Here is a 22,004-nt window from a genome sequence, read left to right as displayed (position 1 = left end):
GGCTCAAGAATAGCAAAGATAATCTTTTTTTATTGTTATATTAATCACCATACATTACATCATTAGTTTTTGATGTAGTGTTCCATGATTCATTGTTTGTGCATAACACCCAGTGCTCCATGCAGAACGTGCCCTCTTTAATACCCATCACCAGGCTAACCCATCCTCCCACCCCCTCCCCTCTAGAACCCTCAGTTTGTTTTTCAGAGTCCATAGTCTCTCATGGTTCATCTCCCCCTCCGATTTCCCCCCTTCATTCTTCCCCTCCTGCTATCTTCTTTTTTTTTTTTTCTTAACATATATTGCATTATTTGTTTCAGAGGTACAGATCTGTGATTCAACAGTCTTACACAATTCACAGCGCTCACCATAGCATATACCCTCCCCAATGTCTATCACCCAGCCACCCCATCCCTCCCACCCCCCACTCCAGCAACCCTCAGTTTGTTTCCTGAGATTAAGAATTCCTCATATCAGTGAGGTCATATGATATATGTCTTTCTCTGATTGACTTATTTCGCTCAGCATAATACCCTCCAGTTCCATCCATGTCATTGCAAATGGCAAGATTTCATTCCTTTTGATGGCTGCATAATATTCCATTGTATATATATACCACATCTTCTTTATCCATTCATCTGTCGATGGACATCTTGGCTCTTTCCACAGTTTGGCTATTGTGGACATTGCTAACAAAGACAATCTTAAAGATGACTCCCCAAACTGGATGGCTTATATTATCAGATATCAAGATTTATTATAAAGCTACAGTAATTAAAAGTGTGGTGATATATATATATCCTACATACACAAGCTAATTAAGAAAGGGACTAGTGAGTCAAGAAACACACACACACACATATATATATACATATACACACACATACTCTTTATGACAAATGAGACCCTGTAATACAGTAGATAAATTATAATTTTTTCAATAAATGGTGTGATGACATCAAAATCCATGTGGGAATATATGAATCTTGATCTCTCTTAACACAAAAAATAATTCCAACTGGAATAATTTTGAAAGATTAAAGTGTTTAAAGGAAAATGCAGAAGAGTATCTTCACGAACTTGGGTTAGTCAGAGATTGTTTTAAAACAGAAAACAAAACCCACTATATATATATATGGAAGAATACAGTTTGATTAGACTACATTAAAGTTAGGAATTTCTTTTCTTCAAAATATACTATTTAGAAAATAAAAAGAAAATTTAAAAAGCCCTGGAGGGTAAGAAGTTATTTGCAATACATAATTTTAGTAAAGCACTCATACCCAGAAAAATATAAATGAATTCTACAAATCAGTAAGAAAAATTCTGGCCATGCAATTAGAAAATGCACAAATGACTTAACTGGACTTTTCGAAGAGGGTAATCATATAGCCAATAAGCATATGAAAAAATTCTCAGCATCACTGCTTATCAAAGGAATGCAACTTAACACTAAAATAAGATATTACTGAGGCACCAGGATGGCTCAGTCAGTTAAGCCTCTGCCTTCAGCTCAGGTCATGATCCCAGGGTCCTGGGATTGAGCCCCACATCGGGCTCCCTGCTCAGCGGGGAGCCTGCTTCTCCTTCTCCCTCTGCCTCTCCCCCAGCTTGTGCTCTCACTCTCTCAAATAATAAATCTTTAAAAAAATAAAATAAAATATTACTGTCTACCCATCAGAAGATATATATTTTAAAGTACAAGTAATATCAAGTGTTGTTGGAGCAACTAGTCATTCATACAATGGTGTTTGGAGTATAGATTGTTATCACCATATTGGAGATCTGTTTGACATTAACTACTAATCATTTTATCCTTCTGTGAATATACGCACAACCTATGACCCAGAATTTCTGTTCCTAAGTATTCAGTCATCAGAATGCATACAAATATGCACCAGAATGTACATAAAATAATGTACATAACAGACTTACTCATAAGAGGTCAAAACTGGAAACATTTATCAACTATACAAATGAGAAATAAGTTACAGTATACTTATAAAATGGAATGCCATAGAACAATGAAAAAGAACAAACTATTGCTACCTACAAAAACTTGGATGAATCTTATATCTACTATTATGCTAAAGAAATCAGACTGAAAAAAATATGTATTGTATGATTCTATTTAATTAAACTTCAAAAGTAGGCAAAACTAGTTTATGATGATAGAAGTGAGAATAATAGTTACCTTTGGAGGGGAAGTGGCAGGGAGGATAAGGGGATACTGGAAACTTTTAAATTTTTGTTGATTAATGGATGCATTCATTTTGTAAAAAAATCAAGCTGTATATCTGATTTACATATTTTTGTTTATGTCTATTATGCTCAACAAAAAGCTTACTTAAAAGTCATTTGGGGAATTCAAATAGCATTGATTTGTACATTTTGTCTTTAGGTCTTTAGGGCAAAAAAGAAAAAAGAAAGAACACTTTGGGGACATTTAGGGAAAGATTTATTTTCTGAGCCAATCCTATACCCTGTGTCACCCTGCATAGTGAATGTGAAGTCCCCTTTCCCAGGGATATAAGGAACCTGGTTATGATAACTTACAAGAACATGATCTTTTGAAGCAGCAGATGTTTGTGCTGGAGCAGGCTTCAGAATTCAGATTTTTGTTCCATTTCTAAGAACATAATAGAGCAAGATCTGAAACAAGAACTCAGGCCTGGTTGGCTCTGACCTTTGTTCATCCCCCAGGGACATAGGCCAGGCTCTCCTCCAACCAACTTTGCTTTCGATGTAAACAAGATCATCAGGCATCTCAGATTTGGCTGAATGATGTGAGAACAGATGGGGGAATCTGGTTCTAAGATGTGTAAATTCATGCCTTCTGGGCGCAAGAAGTGAAAAAAATAACAAGTTAGTTCATTCCACGTGAGTGGGCAAAGCTACAACAGCAGGGAGGAAATCTGCTACCTTCAGCTGTCAGACCTGGCCCCTTGATGCTCTTGTCTCATAGTGTGGAGTACAAGCCGAAAAGACTGTCCCCACATCAAGAGGCCCTGGGGACCTCACATTCAACTGTGGGATCCTGTGCTGATGATTCACAAGCTCTCCGTACAGAAACAACCTGTTTCTCTATTAATCTTTGGATTATATACGTAGGCATGGGTGATGCATGTGATGAGCAATGCAAAATAAATGAAAGCAGAGTAGCTCTGAGAAGCTGGGGAGCCTTGAAATTTGACACAGTGATAACAATTCGGGTATCTAACACTGAGCATTAACTGTAGTCCGGTTTGTGAATGCTTTTTTGGATTGTCTCATTTAGATCCCAAGCCTATGAGAGTGGGTGTTATTGTCCTCATTGCATTTTACAGATGGCCCAGCCAAAGCACAGAAAGGCAAAGTCACTTACCTAAGGTCACACAGCTGCTTAAGTATCAAGTCAGGAGTCAAATCCAGGCTCTGCAGTATCCTGTCTTTTTATTACTTCTCTCTGGTGGAAGGAACCATTTCCTGGGAAAGAATTTCCCTAAGGCTCCCTAGTAACACTTCACTGGGGGGCAGGTAGTAACAAAGACCAAAGAGTAGAAAGAATAGGTAAAATTATCTATGCCCTAACCAGTCTGGCCTATAGCTGCTGCTATATTCCTAGACACTGATCAATATATAAAACATGGTTTTCCTCCTGGATTTTCTGAGAATATTCATGACTTGTGATCAGTTCATTAAAAACCATTTCAGCAAAGAGAGATTCCAAATCTTCTCTAGGTTTTCTTCTCTTTGTAAAATTATATTTTTATTGAATGGCTTCCCTGTATCTGGTATTGTTTTATCTATTTTGAAGAATATCGGAAAACATAGGGTAAGAATGCAGAACTCTAGGACTTTATCATCCATGTATGCCAAACTTCTCCAGAGTCTTGGGTATGATTTAGGCTATCAAATCCAAAACCAAAACAAACAAATACCTCTGACATATGCCATTGGCAATACATGGGGTCTGTATTATCCCCCCCAAAATCTCTGAGTCTACTTCTCATTTGAATCTGATGCTCCTAAATTTACTTAGAATATAATATTTGGCTCTTGCCACCATACCTAGTGCCAATTTTTCATAACAGTAGGGACATTAATGCCAAGCTTCTGATGCTCCTTGAGCAACAAGTCCTCAAGGTGCCAAAGGGACCAAGAGGTCCCCACTACATTCTGATCACTACACTACATTGTGATTAATGCAGAAGTAGGCATAAGATTCTCCAGGTTGGTATAATATTTTGTCATTTGGGCACCAAGGATTATGCCTGTGTGTCTCATGGCTTACTCATAGTTCTGCTGTCTCCCATAGACTTGTCTTCTCTCTGTGAGGTTGGGTTGGGTTGGGTTGGGTTAGGGACTGAGGCAGCACCCCTTTCTTTGTCCCCAGGTATGTTCTATGTAGGCACCATCTCCTGTGCATTCCAACTGATGTGTGAGTGACCTGAGGAATCAACTGTCCCATGAAGTAGTTAGACATATGTGTTTGTTTCTTCTTCAACACATATTTTACTAAGTTCCAATTTTATATCATGTACTTTTCATTCAAGACATATTCATTTTGTGGAAATACATGTTTTAGGTTAACTAGGGCCTCCGCTGTATCAAGTTTTAAATAAAAAATCTAACTGCATGAAATAGAAAATTGTAAATATTTTATATTCATTCAAAACAAAAATAAAATTTAATTTACTGCATTATATTGTAACAGTATTTTTGGCTGCCCCGATTACATTATAAATATCATTAAGATACAAATCATGCCATGCCTGGTCCCAGCCCTATCATCTCTTCTCACTGTGCCTAACACATTGATAGGAACTCAATAAATGTGTGTGGATTTGGATAGGCTTCCCCAAGGAGTGTAGAGATAAAGCCCGAACTTAAAAGGAAAAGACTCTTAAAATTTGAATAACATCCAAAACATGTTAAAGTCTTCATCTGAAATCTAAATTCCTTCCTTTATTCTATACTAATGCATGTCCTAATTCTAACATAAGGATATCAATGAAAACCTTGCTAAAATCAGAGCAAAGAAGAGAACTTCTTATTGCCGGAAGATAATCAAAGGCTAGATACACTGATGCTAGCTCGTAACTCCATGCACAATAGTATGTAACCGAGTCAAAATTTTGCCGATTTGACATAGGCAAGAAATGGAATCCTTTCCTACAAATAGCATGTGAGGCCACCCTCCAATTCTAAGAGACAGAAATAGCTCCTTCAAAATCCCAAAGCTTGGCTCACACCTGTTACTCAGGACCACATAAGGCTGTAGAAGCTTATGAAAAGCCCCATTGTCAAGAACTGCATCCCTGCTGTTTTCAGGGTTCTCTCCCAATGTACCGTAATGAAGGAACCTTCATCAGAAGCAACAAGGCAAAGGAGACCGTATTTCTTCCATCCCAGACTCCCTCGTCGTGGCTGATCCAAGAACACGTGTACACACACATGCACACCCTCTGCATTTATGCATCACTGTTTCCTTGAGGAAACAAAGGACAGTTGATCCAGAAACCAACCAAGAGGGGAGAGGAAGTGTCCGTAAAGGTATATCTACCTAGCCAAACATTTTCCTGGTACACCTGAATTTTAGGAAGCCGATTGAAAGTATTTTGCACTGAGAGCCAGGTATCCAATGAGGGGTGGCATCTCTCTGTCTGGAGACTTGCTGAAGATGAATGTTCTCTGGACCACTAATGAGCACCTAATGAGCCTATAGACTTTCAGTGCAATAACTAGGCTTCATGGAGAAATCCAATGTGAGGACCTGAAGGCACAGGATGGATGGCAAAGGGCCTAATCAGTCTTAAGAACTCAACAAAACCGATTTGGAAGGCATTCATTTGAGAGGACTGCTAGGCAGAAGTAGTGTCTGCATGTTACTGAAGATAATTAAATCTGTTTTAAACAGCTGTAAGAATAAAGAGATGCAATTCGCTGCATAATTTAAGACTTTTAAATTAAATCTGAGGCAAGGGACTAAAATTAAAACTTTGATCTGTATCTCATTGTCTTAATACTTCAATTTACATACAAAGACTGGAACTTAATAAGGAAAATTCATGATTATAACTTCTTCTGTGAGATTTAACTCCAAAACGTGAAGGCTGTGTCCTCATTAAATGGATTTCAATGATCTGTAATTTCACATACATTGAAAGACTTATGGGCAGCATAAAAGTAACCACAGCGTAATAACACTTCATAAATATTGCAGGATGCTGCCAGCCATCGGATGGCAGAGAAGATGACTCTTGATAAAATTTGCTGTGAGACCCTCATTTGTTGAATTCATAAAAGAATTTGACCTACTTTTTCATCTGGGGAAAAATTGGGGCTTTTAGTAATGGCACAAAGAGTTCACAGGCACTGGTAAGTCTGGGCAGGTGTCTGTTTTCTAAGCCAGCCCAGATCTGACTCAGAAGCCTCAGCTGTTTTCTCCTTCCACACAAACAGGAGCTGATTTCAATGAGCCGTGGAGACTTAAAAGGCTTTCTCATGTATTATTCCTTACTCCATTCAGCTTTATTCTCTTTGACTCGAGCAAGGTAACTGAGCCACTTCATTTCTTATACCTTGCGGCTTCAAGTTACAAAGGAAAAGAGGGAAATGAGGCGGGCAATATAGGTTGTCTTTAGCCGGAGGCCTAGCATCTGAAGTTCAGCTTGGCTTAGTTAGCAACTCTTCCTAAGGCTCCAATTTTCCTTCCTCGGTTCTGGTTCACAAAGGTTGGGGTGTTGCTCTTCTTTAGAGTTTCAGGGAATCGGTATTTGCAAAGAACTTCATTCTGCCTTGATAAGCAAAGAGTGATACCCGGCTCATTACTGAGAGTTTCAGTTCAGTGCACATCCCAACAACTGGGGTCATAGTTTTCATGTAGGAAATAGTCTTCAGATAGATTTTCAGTCTCTCAGCTTGTCTGCTTTAGGCCCTGCAACAGTGGCGCCCCATTTCTTCCCCATGGGTGGCCACCACCCCTGAATGTGAGAACTTCACCCAACCATACAAGTTTTGCCCAAGTGTCTAACTTCCTCAGGTTTCTGGCTTTGCGCTTTGCCTATTCCATGACTCGCAGCCTTATCAGCTCGTTCCTTAGGGTGACCCACCATTGATGTGCAATGGAAAGTCTCTACCCTATGACCAACAGCACTTGAATAAGCTCTCCTTCTTCACCTGAGAGCTGAGATCACTTTAGCAGCCTGAAGGGATGCTGGAATATGAGTGGATCTTCAATAATGCCCATAGCAAGAATGATAGAATTTAAAAATAGCTGGTCCTCTACACTAGATTTGATGATTAGGATCATGATCATTCTGCCTATCTTTATAAGAAAAGAAATTGAGGTTGAAATATAAATTGCATGTCAAAGGGCATGTACCTCCCAGGTTACTGCCTGACTTCTGTAGGGCCCCTGCCCATACAGTGCCTCTGTAGGGCTCTGTAACATCACTTAGATCTCTCAAGAACCTAATAATCTGGAAAAGTGACAAAGTAACATCCAGGGCAAGAAATCATATATCCATCTCATAGATAAGATCTTATGACTTGGTTAAGCCTAGCAATAATATATAATGCTAGATATAAAAGTTTTGAAAGCTATTTAGAAATTTTGAAAGCATAACATAAAACAGTGTAATGATTCCAGTATTTTGTGTGTGTGTATGTATGTGTTCATGTGCTTCTCATCGGCTAGTATGGCATTTACCAATCTAATGTTGATCTCTCTGGGTAGTAGGATTATGAGCAATTTGAATTTTCTTTTTCCTCATTTTATGTGTTTCCTACATTGTCTTTATAAATTTTTCATGGCTTTCTCTTTTTTTTCTTCGTTCTTCTAATTGAGCTAACATATTTCTATTACATATTTTGCTACTAGGAAAAACCCATTGCATAGGTTTATTCCTAAAGCCATCTTACCACTTTTTTTAAAAAGCATAATTTTGTTCTTATTACATACCTGAATGTTTTACTTTTAGAGTGATTTTCAAAGTCATTCAAAAACATCTTTATGATTTTTATTATTTGGTGGCACCATAGTTTTCCTACCAAAGCCTGCGGAGCTAATTCCTAAAACCACCATGTAGTGGTAACAGTGTAGTAATGTCCTTTATTACCTAAAAAGTATTTTCAAAACATAATGGGTCAAGGTTCTGACCTCTTTCTACCACAGTGTCTAGATGGAGTAAAGAGACCTCGGCTTACAGTTATTTATTTGCTTACACAAGCCAAATGTTCCTCCAGCCTTATGGTATTCTGTTCCATTCTAAGCCAGACACCTAGTACAGAAGACATAAAAAGGGAATGTGGAAATTTGCTGTTCATTCAAACACATGGTGCTGTGGCTCATTTGCAAGTGAAGGATTAAACCATTTAGTGATGTTCCAGTTGGAAATTCTTGGTCTGAGTGTTAGATCCAGAAGTATTTGGATATTTAGTGAGATCAGTCCCAAGGCTCAGAGTTCTCAGGGAAGGGCTGAGCCATCTGCATTTCATCCTAAAGAGGGTGAAATATGTATCCAGACAAATGGTTTGGTGGATCCGTAATCTGGTCTTCTGGCATCACTGACCTTGTCAGACCTGAGTTCTCTGGTGAAATCTAAAACCCCATGCATGCACTGCCCTCCTCACTGGTGTGAATGTTCTTCCTCCAGGTCAGAGTATCCAAGTCCACTGCTGCCTTTTCTTTCAAGAGGTGCGGGGGTCAGCATCTTCAGAGAAGCACCTGTACTCTAGATAACCATCTCTGAATAGACAAGGGGAGAAGCTGACTCTGTAATTTGCAGTTATGCCAGTATCTTCATATCTTGGGATTGCGTCCAGACCTCAGTTTTGAAGCTGAAGAGAAAACCATAAAGCATGAATTGAACCAAATATTCAGGAAATGCTTTCCCAGCTGATCTAGTGAGGCAACCTCAGCTTTCAGCAATGGTAGCACCTCTTAAAAAGGATACCAGAGAGAACCAAGACTTGCTTAGGAACAGGAGATAGGGCATTTGCAACTACCTCTTGTCATAGACTGGTGTTGTCTGTGCTGGAAGGACTCAGTTTACCATTATAAAAGGACAGGCTCGACAGTTATAGCAGTTGATTCTTGCTTAGAGACCTTTCACTCTTGGTTGAATATTCACATTGGCAGGGTCTCCCCAAACAGGCTTTGCAGCTCCCATAGTATTTTATAGAGCCTGGCATATTACACCGGGCTCCTCTTACATCACTACTTAATGAAGAATTTGATCCATGTTGGCATTTCTCTAAAAGGTTTTAGTTACTGAAGCTTACAAAAGCTTTCTGGTTTCACGTATGAGTGAATACATTCTTCAAGAGCACCCACCGGGAATGAGCACAATAAGATAGTAGAAGTGCTCAACTTGGAGTTAAGGAGAGCTTGGTTCAAACTAGTCTTTGGCAAATTTTAGCAGTCTTTTAGGGTCGAAGATTAAATGAGATACTATATAGAGAACAGTTATTATTTCTGCCACAATAAACTCTCAAGAAATGTTCTCTTTTCTCCTAGTGACCACAAGGATATGTTCTAGAACAATCTTGCATACTTTATATTAGAATTCATGTGTCATAGTTCACTCTTATTGAATAAGCCCAAGGTGGATAGCACTTCTCCCCATGAACTTACTTCTACCAGCTGACAAAAATCTCTTCTTTGAAAGCTCATTGTACCATAGTCCTCTCCTTTCCTTTTTCTTGTCGAGACTCCACTAACCTGAGTCTAACTAAACCTACCTGGAATAGGGTATGCAAAGCACAGGCAGGTTACTGTTATTTCGTGCTCCCCACTCTACTAAATATTCTTAGCCTTAAAAAGAAAGGGCTGAAATATCTAATTTTTGTTTCTGTCATTCAATGCTGCTTAATCATTTTTTTTTTTTTTTAAATCTTACTGTGTGGTCAAAAGAGCATTAAAAAGAACAGAAATCTAAGACCAAAGTTGGTTGTATTCCATCATCAATCTGTTATCAATTTGTGTTACCTTCTGGTTATATCTCATATACTTAATCAATATTTAAATATTGATTTACAGTAATGGTAGAAATAGAATGTTGTGTTTTGCCTTGTTGCTTGTGTTATACCATACTCCACCCCCCCCCATTTAAATTTGGTGAACTCTCTACTTCCCCTCATTTACTCCCTCCCTCTTTTAATCCTAAATGCTGGTCTCTCTCTGCCCCCACCTCCCCGGGGGGAATCAGTGTTAACAGACTGGATTATATTTGCCAGCACCTTTATGCTCATACAGACACACGCATATGCAGTACATACCCTGTTATCTGCTGTGTTTTTGTTTTTGACAAAAAATGGGTTATACTAAAGTCAGTTCTCTACAACATAGTTTTTGCTACATGAACTTTAAGATCACTTTCAACACTGAATTCCAGGGAAGCCTGAGGCAAGCTTTGCAGGGGCCAGGCTCTGACATATGAGCCCAGTTCCTATCTGCAGTGAGTCTATAATGCCTTCAGGAGTGTCTTGGAGTCTCATTTTTGGATGAGGCTGTCAGTATTGAGTTACTATAGCATTTGTTTTCCCATTTTTCTCTCAAGCCATGTTGCAGGAACTCTGATAGGTTCACACACCTTCCATTGCTCAGGTTAATCTTGGCTCCTTAGTGGCCATTTGATATATTTGTTTTTCTATTACCGAAGTCAGTAATGCCCTTGGAGAATCCCCATATGGATTTCATATGGCTTTTGTGCTTTTCTTGGGCACATCTTTTGATAATATTCTCAGTTCTGTATCTGTATCAGAACAGGTGACGAAAGGGCAGTAGGTCTAAAAAATGTTATACGGTAGCCTAGATATTTGCCAGCCTAGGAGCCATTTCAGGAATGATGACTTGTGATTTATTAAATGGAAGTAACTCTCAATTATACAGTGCATTTTCCTGACTACTGAGTTATGAATACCTATTGTTCCCCATATTCTCTATCTTCTTTTTTTTTTTTTTTTTTTTAAAGATTTTATTTATTTATTTGACAGAGAGAGAGATAGCGAGAGCAGGAACGCAAGCAGGGGGAGTGGGAGAGGGAGAAGCAGGCTTCCCGCAGAGCAGGGAGCCCGATGTGGGACTCGATCCCAGGACCCTGGGATCATGACCTGAGCCGAAGGCAGACGCTTAACGACTGAGCCACCCAGGCGCCCCTTCTCTATCTTCTTTATGGCTTGCACACAATACCGTTTCACCAGCGGGAAGACGTCAGAATGCAGTATGGTGTTCATGCTAATCCATCTTTCCACTTCTAAGCAAAGCTGTTGTCAGAGGGGGAAAGAGTCAAAGCCAGGGATGGAGCCTAACAAGAAAAGAAACCGATACCTTGCCTTTGTTTTCACCTTTCTGTAACTCTGAAAGGCATTAAAAGTAACTTTCAATTAAAGAAGCTTCACCAAGAACTGAGCTGCATGGATAAAGTTAAACCACAGATCATCTTAAACCCTTCCTTCAGTCTCATGAGCGATGGGACTCCAGGCATCTTACTTAACCTCTCTATGTCCCAGTTCTCCTGGGGGAGCAAATCAAAGCACATCTGCCCTTGCTCTCTCCCTGGAGTCCTAACAGCCAACTGAGATAATATATAAGAAAGCACTTCCATGAGCAAGCAGATGCACAGTATTCAAAAACATATTGAAAGGAAAAGAGTGACCTGCAGGCACTATGTTAGGTAGTGAGGATACAGCCAATAAGGACACATCTCAGCACCTAGGACTTTATACAAACTACTCATGTATTATCCAGCCACTCGCTTTCCTGCAGAGGTTAATGAATCTTGACTACGTACACTTTAGAACTTTTGTTTGTAGTTGTGCTTCAGTCACTTAAAGACGAGTTTAGTTCTTTCATTCCTGGCTTTTATTGATGCACCTTTCACACTAATCCTAAAAGCTCCTGGGAAAGGTTCACCCCCATACCAAAATGGAATGAGAATAGCATCAGCTTGTACTGGGTTGTCCTCATCTTCAGATGGATTAAATGATGAGAAAACCTAATATTCAACAATCCAATCCCAAGGGCCTTAACCTTTGGTGCAGTCCAGCATCTGCTGTGGACCTTCTCAGACCACAGCAGGACCAACCGAGCATCTTCCCAGGAGGGCCTGAGTCAAGATGGGAGTCTTGGGTGGTAGCTGGGCATCAGCGCTTTTTTCTCTTAATTTCTACAAGAGGTGATGATGTCAAAATCTGAGATTCATTGGTTTTAAAACCAATCAACTATGGGAGTTAATTTTGATAGGAAGGTACATGTAATTTCCTGTTGCAACTCATATTTCAATCTACCGTCATCTACCCTGAGCTACCCCCTAATTAACCTCCCAGAATCCTTGGGCCTCCTTCCAATTCACCCTCCATATTGCAACCAGAGTGATCTTTTTGAATTTGTTTCCTCTGGCTATTTGGGGTCTTTTCTGATTCCATACAAATTTTAGGATTATTTGTTCCACTTCTTTGAAAAAAGTTGATGGTATTTTCATGGGGATTGCATTGAATGTGCAGATTGCTCTAGGTAGCATTGACATCTTCACAGTATTTGTTCTTCCAATCCATGAGCATGGAACGTTTTTCCATTTCTTTGTGTCTTCCTCAATTTCTTTCATGAGTATTTTATAGTTTTCTGAGTACAGGTTCTTTGCCTCTTTGGTTAGGTTTATTCCTAGGTTTCTTATGGTTTTGGGTGCAATTGTAAATGGGATCAACTCCTTAATTTCTCTTTCTTCTGTCTTGTTGGTGGTGTATAGGAATGCCACTGATTTCTGTGCATTGATTTTGTATCCTGCCACTTGACTGAATTCCTGTATGAGTTCTAGCAGTTTTGGGGTGGAGTCTTTTGGGTTTTCCACATAAAGTATCATATCATCTGCAAAGAGTGAGAGTTTGACTTCTTCTTTGCCGATTTGGATGCCTTTTATTTCTTTTTGTTGTCTGATTGTTGTGGCTAGGACTTCTAATACTAGGTTGAATAGCAGTGGTGATAGTGGACATCCCTGCCGTGTTCCTGACCTTAGGGGGAAAGCTCTCAGTTTTTCCCCATTGAGAATGATATTCGCTGTGGGTTTTTCATAGATGGCTTTTATGATATTGAAGTATGTACCCTCTATCCCTATACTCTGAAGAGTTTTGATCAAGAAAGGATGCTGTACTTTGTCAAATGCTTTTTCTGCATCTATTGAGAGGATCATACAGTTCTTGTTCTTTCTTTTATTAATGTATTGTATCACATTGATTGATTTGCAGATGTTGAACCAACCTTGCAGCCCAGGGATAAATCCCAGTTGGTCGTGCTGAATAATCCTTTTAATGTACTGTTGGATCCTATTGGCTAGTATTTTGGTGACAATTTTTGCATCCGTGTTCATCAAGGATATTGGTTTGTAATTATCCTTTTTGATGGGGTCTTTGTCTGGTTTGGGGATCAAGGTAATGGTGGCCTCATAAAACGAGTTTGGAAATTTTCCTTCCATTTCTATTTTTTGGAACAGTTTCAGAAGAATAGGTATTAATTCTTTAAATGTTTGGTAGAATTCCCCTGGGAAGCCATCTGGCCCTGAGCTTTTGTTTGTTGGGAGATTTTTGATGACTGCTTCAATTTCCTTGGTGGTTATATCAGGTTTTCTATTTCTTCCTGGTTCAGTTTTGGTAGTTGATACCTCTCTAGGAATGCATCCATTTCTTCCAGATTATCTAATTTGCTGGCATAGAGTTGCTCATAATATGTTCTTATAATTGTATTTCTTTGGTGTTGGTTGTGATCTCTCCTCTTTCATTCATGATTTTATTTATTTGGGTCATTTCTCTTTTCTTTTTGATAAGTCTGGCCAGGGGTTTATCAATCTTGTTAATTCTTTCAAAGAACCAGCTCCTAGTTTCGTTGATCTGTTCTACTGTTCCTTTGGTTTCTATTTCATTGATTTCTGCTCTGATCTTTATTATCTCTCTTCCCCTGCTGGGTTTAGGCTTTATTTGCTGTTCTCTCTCCAGCTCCTTCAGGTGTAGGGTTAGGTTGTGTTTTTGAGACCTTTCTTGTTTCTTGAGAAAGGCTTATGTTGCTATATACTTTCTTCTTAGGACCGCCTTTGGTGCATCCTAAAGATTTTGAACAGTTGTGTTTTCATTTTCATTGGTTTCCATGCATTTTTTTAATTCTTCTTTAATTTCCTGGTTGACCCATTCATTCTTTAGTAGGATGCTCTTTAGCCTCCATGTACTTGAGTTCTTTCCGACTTTCCTCTTGTGATTGAGTTCTAGTTTCAAAGCATTGTGGTCTGAAAATAGGCAGGGAATGATTCCAATCTTTTCGTACTGGTTGAGACCTGATTTGTGACCTAGGATGTGATCTATTCTGGAGAATGTTCCATGGGCAGTAGAGTAGAATGTGTATTCTGTTGCTTTGGGATGGAATGTTCTGAATATATCTGTGAAGTCCATTTGGTCTAGTGTGTCATTTAAAGTCTTTATTTCCTTGTTGATCTTTTGCTTAGATGATCTGTCCATTTCAGTGAGCGGGGTGTTCAAGTCCCCTACTATTATTGTATTGTTGTCAATGTGTTTCTTTGCTTTTGTTATTAATTGGCTGCTCCCATGTAGGGGCATGGATTTTTACAGTTGTTAGATCCTCTTGTTGGATAGACCCTTTAAGTAGGATATAGTGTCCTTCCTCATCTCTTATTATAGTCTTTGGTTTAAAATCTAATTTGTCTGATATAAGGATTGCCACCCCAGCTTTCTTTTGGTGTCCATTAGCATGGTAAATGGTTTTCCACCCCCTCACTTTCAATCTGGGGGTGTCTTTGGATCTCAAATGAGTCTCTTGCAGACAGCGTATCAATGGGTCTTGTTTTTTTTTTTTTTTAATCCAATCTGATAGCCTGTGTCTTTTGATTGGGGCATTTATCCCATTTACATTCAGGGTAACTATTGAAAGATAGGAATTTAGTGCCATTGTATTGCCTGTAAGGTGATCGTTACTGTATATTGTCTGTGTTCCTTTCTGGTCTATGTTACTTTTAGGCTCTCTCTTTGCTTAGAGGACCCCTTTCAAGATTTCTTGTAGGGCTGGTTTCGTGTTTGCAAATTCCTTTAGTTTTTGTTTGTCCTGGAAGCTTTTTCTCTCTCCTTCTATTTTCAATGACAGCCTAGCTGGATATAGTATTCTTGGCTGCATATTTTTCTCATTTAGTGCTCTGAATATATCATGCCAGTCCTTTCTGGCCTGCTAGGTCTCTGTGGATAGGTCTGTTGCCAATCTAATGTTTCTACCATTGTAGGTTACAGATCTCTTGTCCCGAGCTGCTTTCAGGATTTTCTCTGTGTCTCTGAGACTCGTAAGTTTTACTATTAGATGTCGGGGTGTTGACCTATTTTTATTGATTTTGAGAGGGGTTCTCTGTGCCTCCGGGATTTTGATGCCTGTTTCCTTCCCCAAATTAGGGAAGTTCTCTGCTATAATTTGCTCCAATATACCTTCTGCCCCTCTCTCTCTTTCTTCTTCTTCTGGGATCCCAGTTAATCTAATGTCATTTCGTCTTATGGTAGCACTTATCTCTCGAATTCTGCCCTCGTGATCCAGTAGTTGTTTATCTCTCTTTTTCTCAGCTTCTTTATTTTCCATCATTTGGTCTTCTATATCGCTAATTCTCTCTTCTGCCTCATTTATCCTAGCAGTGAGAGCCTCCATTTTTTATTGCACCTCATTAATAGCCTTTTTGATTTCGACTTGGTTAGATTTTAGTTCTTTTATTTCTCCAGAAAGGGCTTCTCTAATAACTTCCATGCTTTTTTCAAGCCCAGCTAGTATCTTTAAAATCATCATTCTGAACTCTAGTTCTGACATCTTACTGATATCCCTATTGATTAGGTCCCTGGCAGTTGGTACTGCCTCTTGTTCTTTTTGTTGAGGTGATTTTTTTCCGTCTTGTCATTTTGTCCAGAGGAGAATAGATGAATGAGAGAACAAAATGCTAACAGGGTAACAATGTCCTCAGAAAATATACACTAAACAAATCAGAAAAGACCTGAAACCTGGGGAAAAGAGAGGGAAAGAAAGAAAAAAGAAAAAAAAAAAGAGAAAAAGATAAAAACAAATAAAGAAAAACAAAACAAAAAAAACAGAATATGATCAAATATGATCAGGCTGGTGCATAGATCAGTGCCACACACTAGATTTTGGGTGTATTTTGGTCTGTTAGAAGAAAGTGCCTCCAAAATTTTAAAGAAAGAAAAACTTACATATGTACAAAAATAAGGGTTAATATGATGAAGGGATGGAATATGACTTCCAGAAAGTGGTCACTTTTCTGTTCAGAGAGTTGTTGCTATTCTTTTCTTTGATCTCCTGTTGAGTTTGTAGGTGTTCAGAATGGTTTGATCCCTATCCAGCTGAATTCCTGGGACCAGACGAAATCCAGGTCTCCTACTCCTCCACTATCTTGCTCCTCTGATCCATACTGTGTCTTTATCTTCATCTTCCTATGACTATACCATCCCCCACTGCCACGGGGCCCTTGCACAGCTGATTCCCTCTGTCACCATTGCCTGGACTCCTTACCTCCATCTCACTCACTCGTGTCCTTTGTTTGGTATTTTTCTTTTTCTTTTTTTTTTTTTTTTTAATTTTATTTATTTGACAGAGAGAGACACAGCGAGAGAGAGAACACAAGCAGGGGGAGTGGGAGAGGGAGAAGCAGGCTTCCTGCTGAGCAGGGAGCCAGATGCGGGACTCCATCCCAGGACCCTGGGATCATGACCCGAGCCGAAGGCAGATGCTTAACAACTGAGCCACCCAGGCACCCCAGTTCTTTCCTTAAGGTCATCTCAGCTCAGATATAACTTCTTCTGGGAAGCTTTCCTTGAAATTCTCAATCAGATCAGATTTTTAGCTCTCTACCTCTCCCTACTCTACAACTTAGAACACCGTGGACTTTCTTTCATAACATCCCCTGTAAAACTTTTTATTTATCTGGGATTATTTCATCTGTCTCACTTAGTAGTCCATATGCTCATGAAAGCCCAGACCACATCTGTTTTGCTTGGTTTGTTATAATTTACTTATCATCATTTTCCCATGTCATGCCTGACACAAGATAGACAATAAATATCTGCCAGTTGGTTGGTTGGTTGAATGAATGAATGAATGACCAGAAAGCCAGTTAAAGCAGGGCAAGTGTGCCTAATCCTGGTGATCTAGGACTTAGGCTCCCTTGCCTTTGCCCTGTTTCTTATTCTTTGAAAGGAGTTTTGGCATCCCCATCTCAGATGGCAATTGCAGCCCAAGGAAGGCAGAGGCTGATGACTGATGAGCCCCAAAGCGATGCATTGACAGCTGTGTTAGGCTTATGAAGCACCTGAGAGCCTCTGAAGGCAAAAGCATGGCATTTAGTATGTTCCACTTGAGTGGGCACAGCTCCAACAGCAGGGATGAAATCTGCTGCCTTTGCCTCTTGGTACCCCTGTCTCCTGGTACAGAGGACCAAGCCCAGGGGCCTGCACTCACACCAGGGAGAGTGAGAGCGAGAGCTAGAGAGATCTTCCTAATACCTGACCGAGTACCCTAAAAGCATGACTCCTCTGTGAAGGCAGCCCCACTGATAGAGCCGTCCCAACACCGTGGCTCCCTTCTTTCACCTGTTACATATGTGGGGAACATTGTCGTGAGCGGATAATGAGGAATACTTTCAGGCCAAAAGACTAGCATGAAAGACAGTGGACATCCAGACAGAACTTGAGAGGAGTTTTAAGTCGCTGAAAGAGGTCCAAGTCCAGGCCTACAAAAGCACAGTGGTGAATACCAGACAGAAAGGGCGAGGCTGGGAGACTCAAGCAAGGCCGGCCCAAGTTGGACTTTTCTCAGGTGTGTGGGTAGATGCTATAACTTATGGGGGCTGAGGTAGAATCAGCTGAGATGTGAGTCTCCCCTCTGTGCTCTTGCCAGTGGTGACCCTTACCTGATGCCCACTCTGTCTCCACAAAGAACCCTAAACCTCTCTTTCTCAGTCTCTCAATCTCAATGCCCCTCCCTCCCTCCCCTCCTCCCTCTCTCCCTCTCTCCTCACTTTCTCTCTTTCTCCCTCTTTTCCCTCCCTCCCCTTTCCCTCTCTCCCTCTTTCTCCTTCCGTCTTCAATCTCTCCCTCCCTCTCTTTCTCAGAAATTCTATTGCTTGTTTTATTTCATGGCTAACCCAGTTAACCCTAACTACTCCTGATAATTCCCTCAGACACTTGTCCCAAACGATGTGAGTAGATTTTAAGGCAGTTTCTTCCTCTGTGCACATACCTAAGATTGGCTGGCAGCACCTCTGTTGAAAATCCAGAAAACATGGGAGAACTGACTAGAAACAGCACTGAGAAATTTACCAGTCTGATTTGTGCAAATGAAGGACAAGTCAGCAAGAATCGTTGACATTTATATTTATTAGCGAAGGGAATTCAAGTAATTGCACAGTGTCTGGGCTTGTGAATAATTTGTCTTGTAGTTCCGAGTGGAGTTTCTTTCTCCCTCCCGAGGGGAGAATTCTTGCTCATGTCCTCCCTGAGAGTTAGCTGCCCTGCTGTGTGCCCCCCACACGATGCTTGGCCGGGCATAGATCAGAAGAGTAGGTCATAGAGATTCATAGGATTTGAACTGCTTTTCCTTTCCCTGTGAATTAATCTTTTAAATGTCAGCATTTTAAACTTGGCCTTTTCAAAAAATATGATACCATATGAACCGTACTTAATCGAAAATACTTTTTTTTTAGTTCAAAGAGTTTGTGTGTGTGTGTGGTTTCTGGGTTTTTTTTTTTTTTTTTTTTTTTTTTTTTCCTTAAAATGGGAAAAGCTAACAAAACAAACAAGAAAAACTTGATAAAGGATAGGCTGCATGGGAAAGAAGCTGGTTTTTGTCAGTTGGGTCTAAGAAACTTTGTTCCTTAAGAATCTCTACTGTTATTCCAAAACAGTTTTCTTACAGGTCTGGAATTTTAGAAAGCAGACTTTTATCCTCCCTCTTCTTACCTCCCACTGGGAAATTTAGATTTGTATGATTCCGATCCAGCTGTAAAAGGGGGATTGCACGCCCTTCACAGCTGCATGGTTTTGACAGTCATTGATTTGGTCCAGATTTTTACAGAGGATTAATTAACTCACATGTCTTATAACAACCCCTTGAGTGAAGACAGTAACGTATTATTATGCCCATTTCATAGATGAGGTAACCGAAGCCCAAGGAGGCTGAATGACTTGCATGAAGTCATGCGGCTTGCTAATGGCACCCTGGGATTCAAGCCCGGAGGAACCATCTGTGCTTTATCTACCTATAATGAATGAAATGCAAGTCCACAGAGATGGGTTCAAATCCTAGGTCTGCCCCTAACTAGCTGTGTTAACCTTGAACAGATAATTAAGTCTTTCCTGACTTCAGCTTCCCTACCACTAAAATGGACAAATGTGGCCTGTTTTTCTCTCCCAGCTAAGATTCTGTGAAGAATAAAATATTATCATTTTTTATAGCACAGAATACTGAGTATAAAAGAATTAACCGTCATTATCTTAAATAATAATAGCACTGAGCCCAATGTCCTATCAGGTGTGAGGCAAGGTGTCTTTTATCCTTCCTCTAACGTGGTTAGGGAACCAGGAATAAGAAGAGGATTCCAGGTTCCTGGACACAAGGGAAGAGGTCTGTAACCATGTCAGGTAGGCTGAATCTTTAAAAAGCTGTGTGTGTACACCTTTTATTCATGGGGACGATAAGAGTGTAAACAGATCCCTCAGAGAAATTGAATATCCAATTGGAACGGATTATCAAAGACTTAGTTTTCCAAACCTTGAAACTTTTGGTGGTGGGTGCCCTTCAGATTTGGAGAACATCCATCTTGGTAAGCTCCTGTCTGCCAGGGAATGTCACAGGGATTCTGTCGAATGCAGACAGATGCTCCCAGCTGCAGGAGGGAGCCAGAGTCTGCCGTTAGCCCTGAGCCAGGGACCCAGGGACGGGGACAAGCCCCAGCCCCCGGGGCAGAAGCGGCAAGCACCGACTCCCCTTCTCTGATGTTGGGCTGTTTTTCAGGGTGACGTCCAGAGGACACTCATCCAAGTGGACTTCGGTGATGGCATTGCAGTGTCTTATGTCAACCTCAGCTCCATGGAAGATGGGATCAAGCACGTCTATCACAACGTGGGCATTTTCCGAGTGACCGTGCAGGTGGACAACAGTCTGGGCTCTGACAGCGCCGTCCTGTACTTACATGTAACTTGTATGTTATTACTGTTGTTGGTTTATGACCTATTTCAAATATCGTGTCCCTTTTAAAGTATAACCCAGAGCTTCCTGTCTAGAAGCAGCTCGCCAGTTATCTTTAAGGAGGTGGGGAAGGAGGATAAGAGAGCCGAGTGGGGAGAAAGTAAAAAGAAAGTCAGGGAGTGGAGCTTGCATACTCCTAGAATTTGTGTTGCTTGAACTTGTTCTCATTGCACTTACTGTGCCTCTTCCAGGCACCTCTGACATGGCACCCCTGTGTCTGGCCACTGGCCGAGCTCTTTGATTGCACATGAGTTTGTCCTTTTCTAAGTTAGAAACATTTAAAAACAATCCCCACATATGGCTCGATCTAATACATTGAGAATGAGCGCAAGTGATGGAATTTCTCCCCATCTGATTATTCTTGTCTTCCCATGATACGTCTCACAGTAAATTACGCTTTTAGACTTTTGCTCCTTTTTTAAAGCATTTCCTGGGCCTTTGTCTGTGATGTGTGGTGTTAGAGGGAAGGTGGTGTTGAGAGAGGGAAAGAGCTGCATTGAGAAGGGTTGAAGCGTTTGTCCCATCGAGGAATATGAAGGTGTAATAAGTATGATGAGGTCACGACAGCTCCTAAGTTATGTGTGGGACAAACATTCTCCACGAATGCCCCTGGTGGCAGGTGTGTGGGTGTCCCCAAACAGGCTTAGGGCATGTTTATGTTGCCACAGAAATGCTTTGCTTTAAAATGAAGGTAGCTACGTGAAACCCCAGTGACCTAATGGATAAGGTGCTGGCCTTCTACAATGAAAGCAGCTCCTTTTACCAATGGCCTTGTCCAGATTAATTCTAAATTCTAGGCCAAGAGCGTTAAGGCTGGCCATATTCCATGCCTCCCACCTGCCTCTTGCGCATTAAACGGCGTACAGAACATACCAACTAGATTCCTTTTTTCTTAAGCTGCTGTGGTCCAGTGGGAGGACAAGACTCTTTAGGGATCCCCCGGGTGATTGTTTATTACCGAGGATTCCTGCGGTATCGGTGATTCTTGATCTTTCTCTCCCACACACTCATGACAAATGTGCTTTGAAGAAACACATCCTCCCTTCTTTGGGTTTAAGCAAAGTTTTATCAGATTCACAGCCTGCACACTCCTCTTGCCTCTTTTCAGCTAAAGTTTATTAAGCAATTACTATGCGCCAAGCCTTGTGCTAAGCAAGCTCTTTGCATGTATGATCTCACTTCTCAAAACAACCTGATGAAGTAGGCACTGTTAGAAACCCTACTTTACAAAGAACAATGGGGGCCAGAGAGCTTGAATAATGTATTTGAAATTGCAGACCTGCTATCTGGCAAAGCCAGGCTTCAGAGTCAGGTCTACCTGTCTCTGGAATGCCAGCTCTTGAACCCCGAGGTCATTGTCAGTGCTGTGGGTGATGGAACTTGTCTCCAGCAGCCCTTGTCCCCTCCACCCCTTTGCAGATTGTCCCAAAGGAGCTTAAGCAACTCGCTAGACAACTACGTAGGTTCAAGGCACATTTCAGAGGCCCCTCTGACGCCATGGTGGCCCCTCCCCTCTCCAGGCTGTCCTGTATGGACTTTCTGGGGTTGCCTCCTACTAAGAAATAATCTTCCTTACTAAGGAATGGTCAGAAAATCTCTCAGAAATACATCACAAACATTGGTTATTGGTAGCCAAACTAACTTACGGCACAAACGCCAGTACATTTGCTGGGAATGACCGCCTACCAAGCAGCCTCTCATTCTCATGGCCGCCTACCTAGCAGCCTCTCATTCT

At 40.7% G+C, this 22,004-nt stretch overlaps 1 protein-coding gene across 5 annotated transcripts in view; it reads left to right on the top strand.

The window, feature by feature from the left end:
• SORCS1 (sortilin related VPS10 domain containing receptor 1) overlaps nucleotides 1-22,004 on the top strand; it is a 502,288-nt gene that overhangs the window by 431,777 nt on the left and 48,507 nt on the right. For all 5 annotated transcript variants that reach the window (XM_032422994.1, XM_032422990.1, XM_032422991.1 and 2 more), the window contains one exon: nucleotides 20,036-20,222. In XM_032422994.1, coding sequence (XP_032278885.1) covers nucleotides 20,036-20,222 — 187 coding nt within the window. The remainder of the gene's footprint in view (nucleotides 1-20,035; nucleotides 20,223-22,004) is intronic.

This window comes from Phoca vitulina, unplaced genomic scaffold (genome assembly GCF_004348235.1).
Source record: "Phoca vitulina isolate PV1807 unplaced genomic scaffold, GSC_HSeal_1.0 scaffold28, whole genome shotgun sequence".
Classification (NCBI taxonomy): Eukaryota; Metazoa; Chordata; class Mammalia; order Carnivora; family Phocidae; genus Phoca; species Phoca vitulina.
The sequence above is the reverse complement of the archived record's forward strand: the minus strand, read 5'-3'. Positions and strand labels throughout refer to the sequence as shown.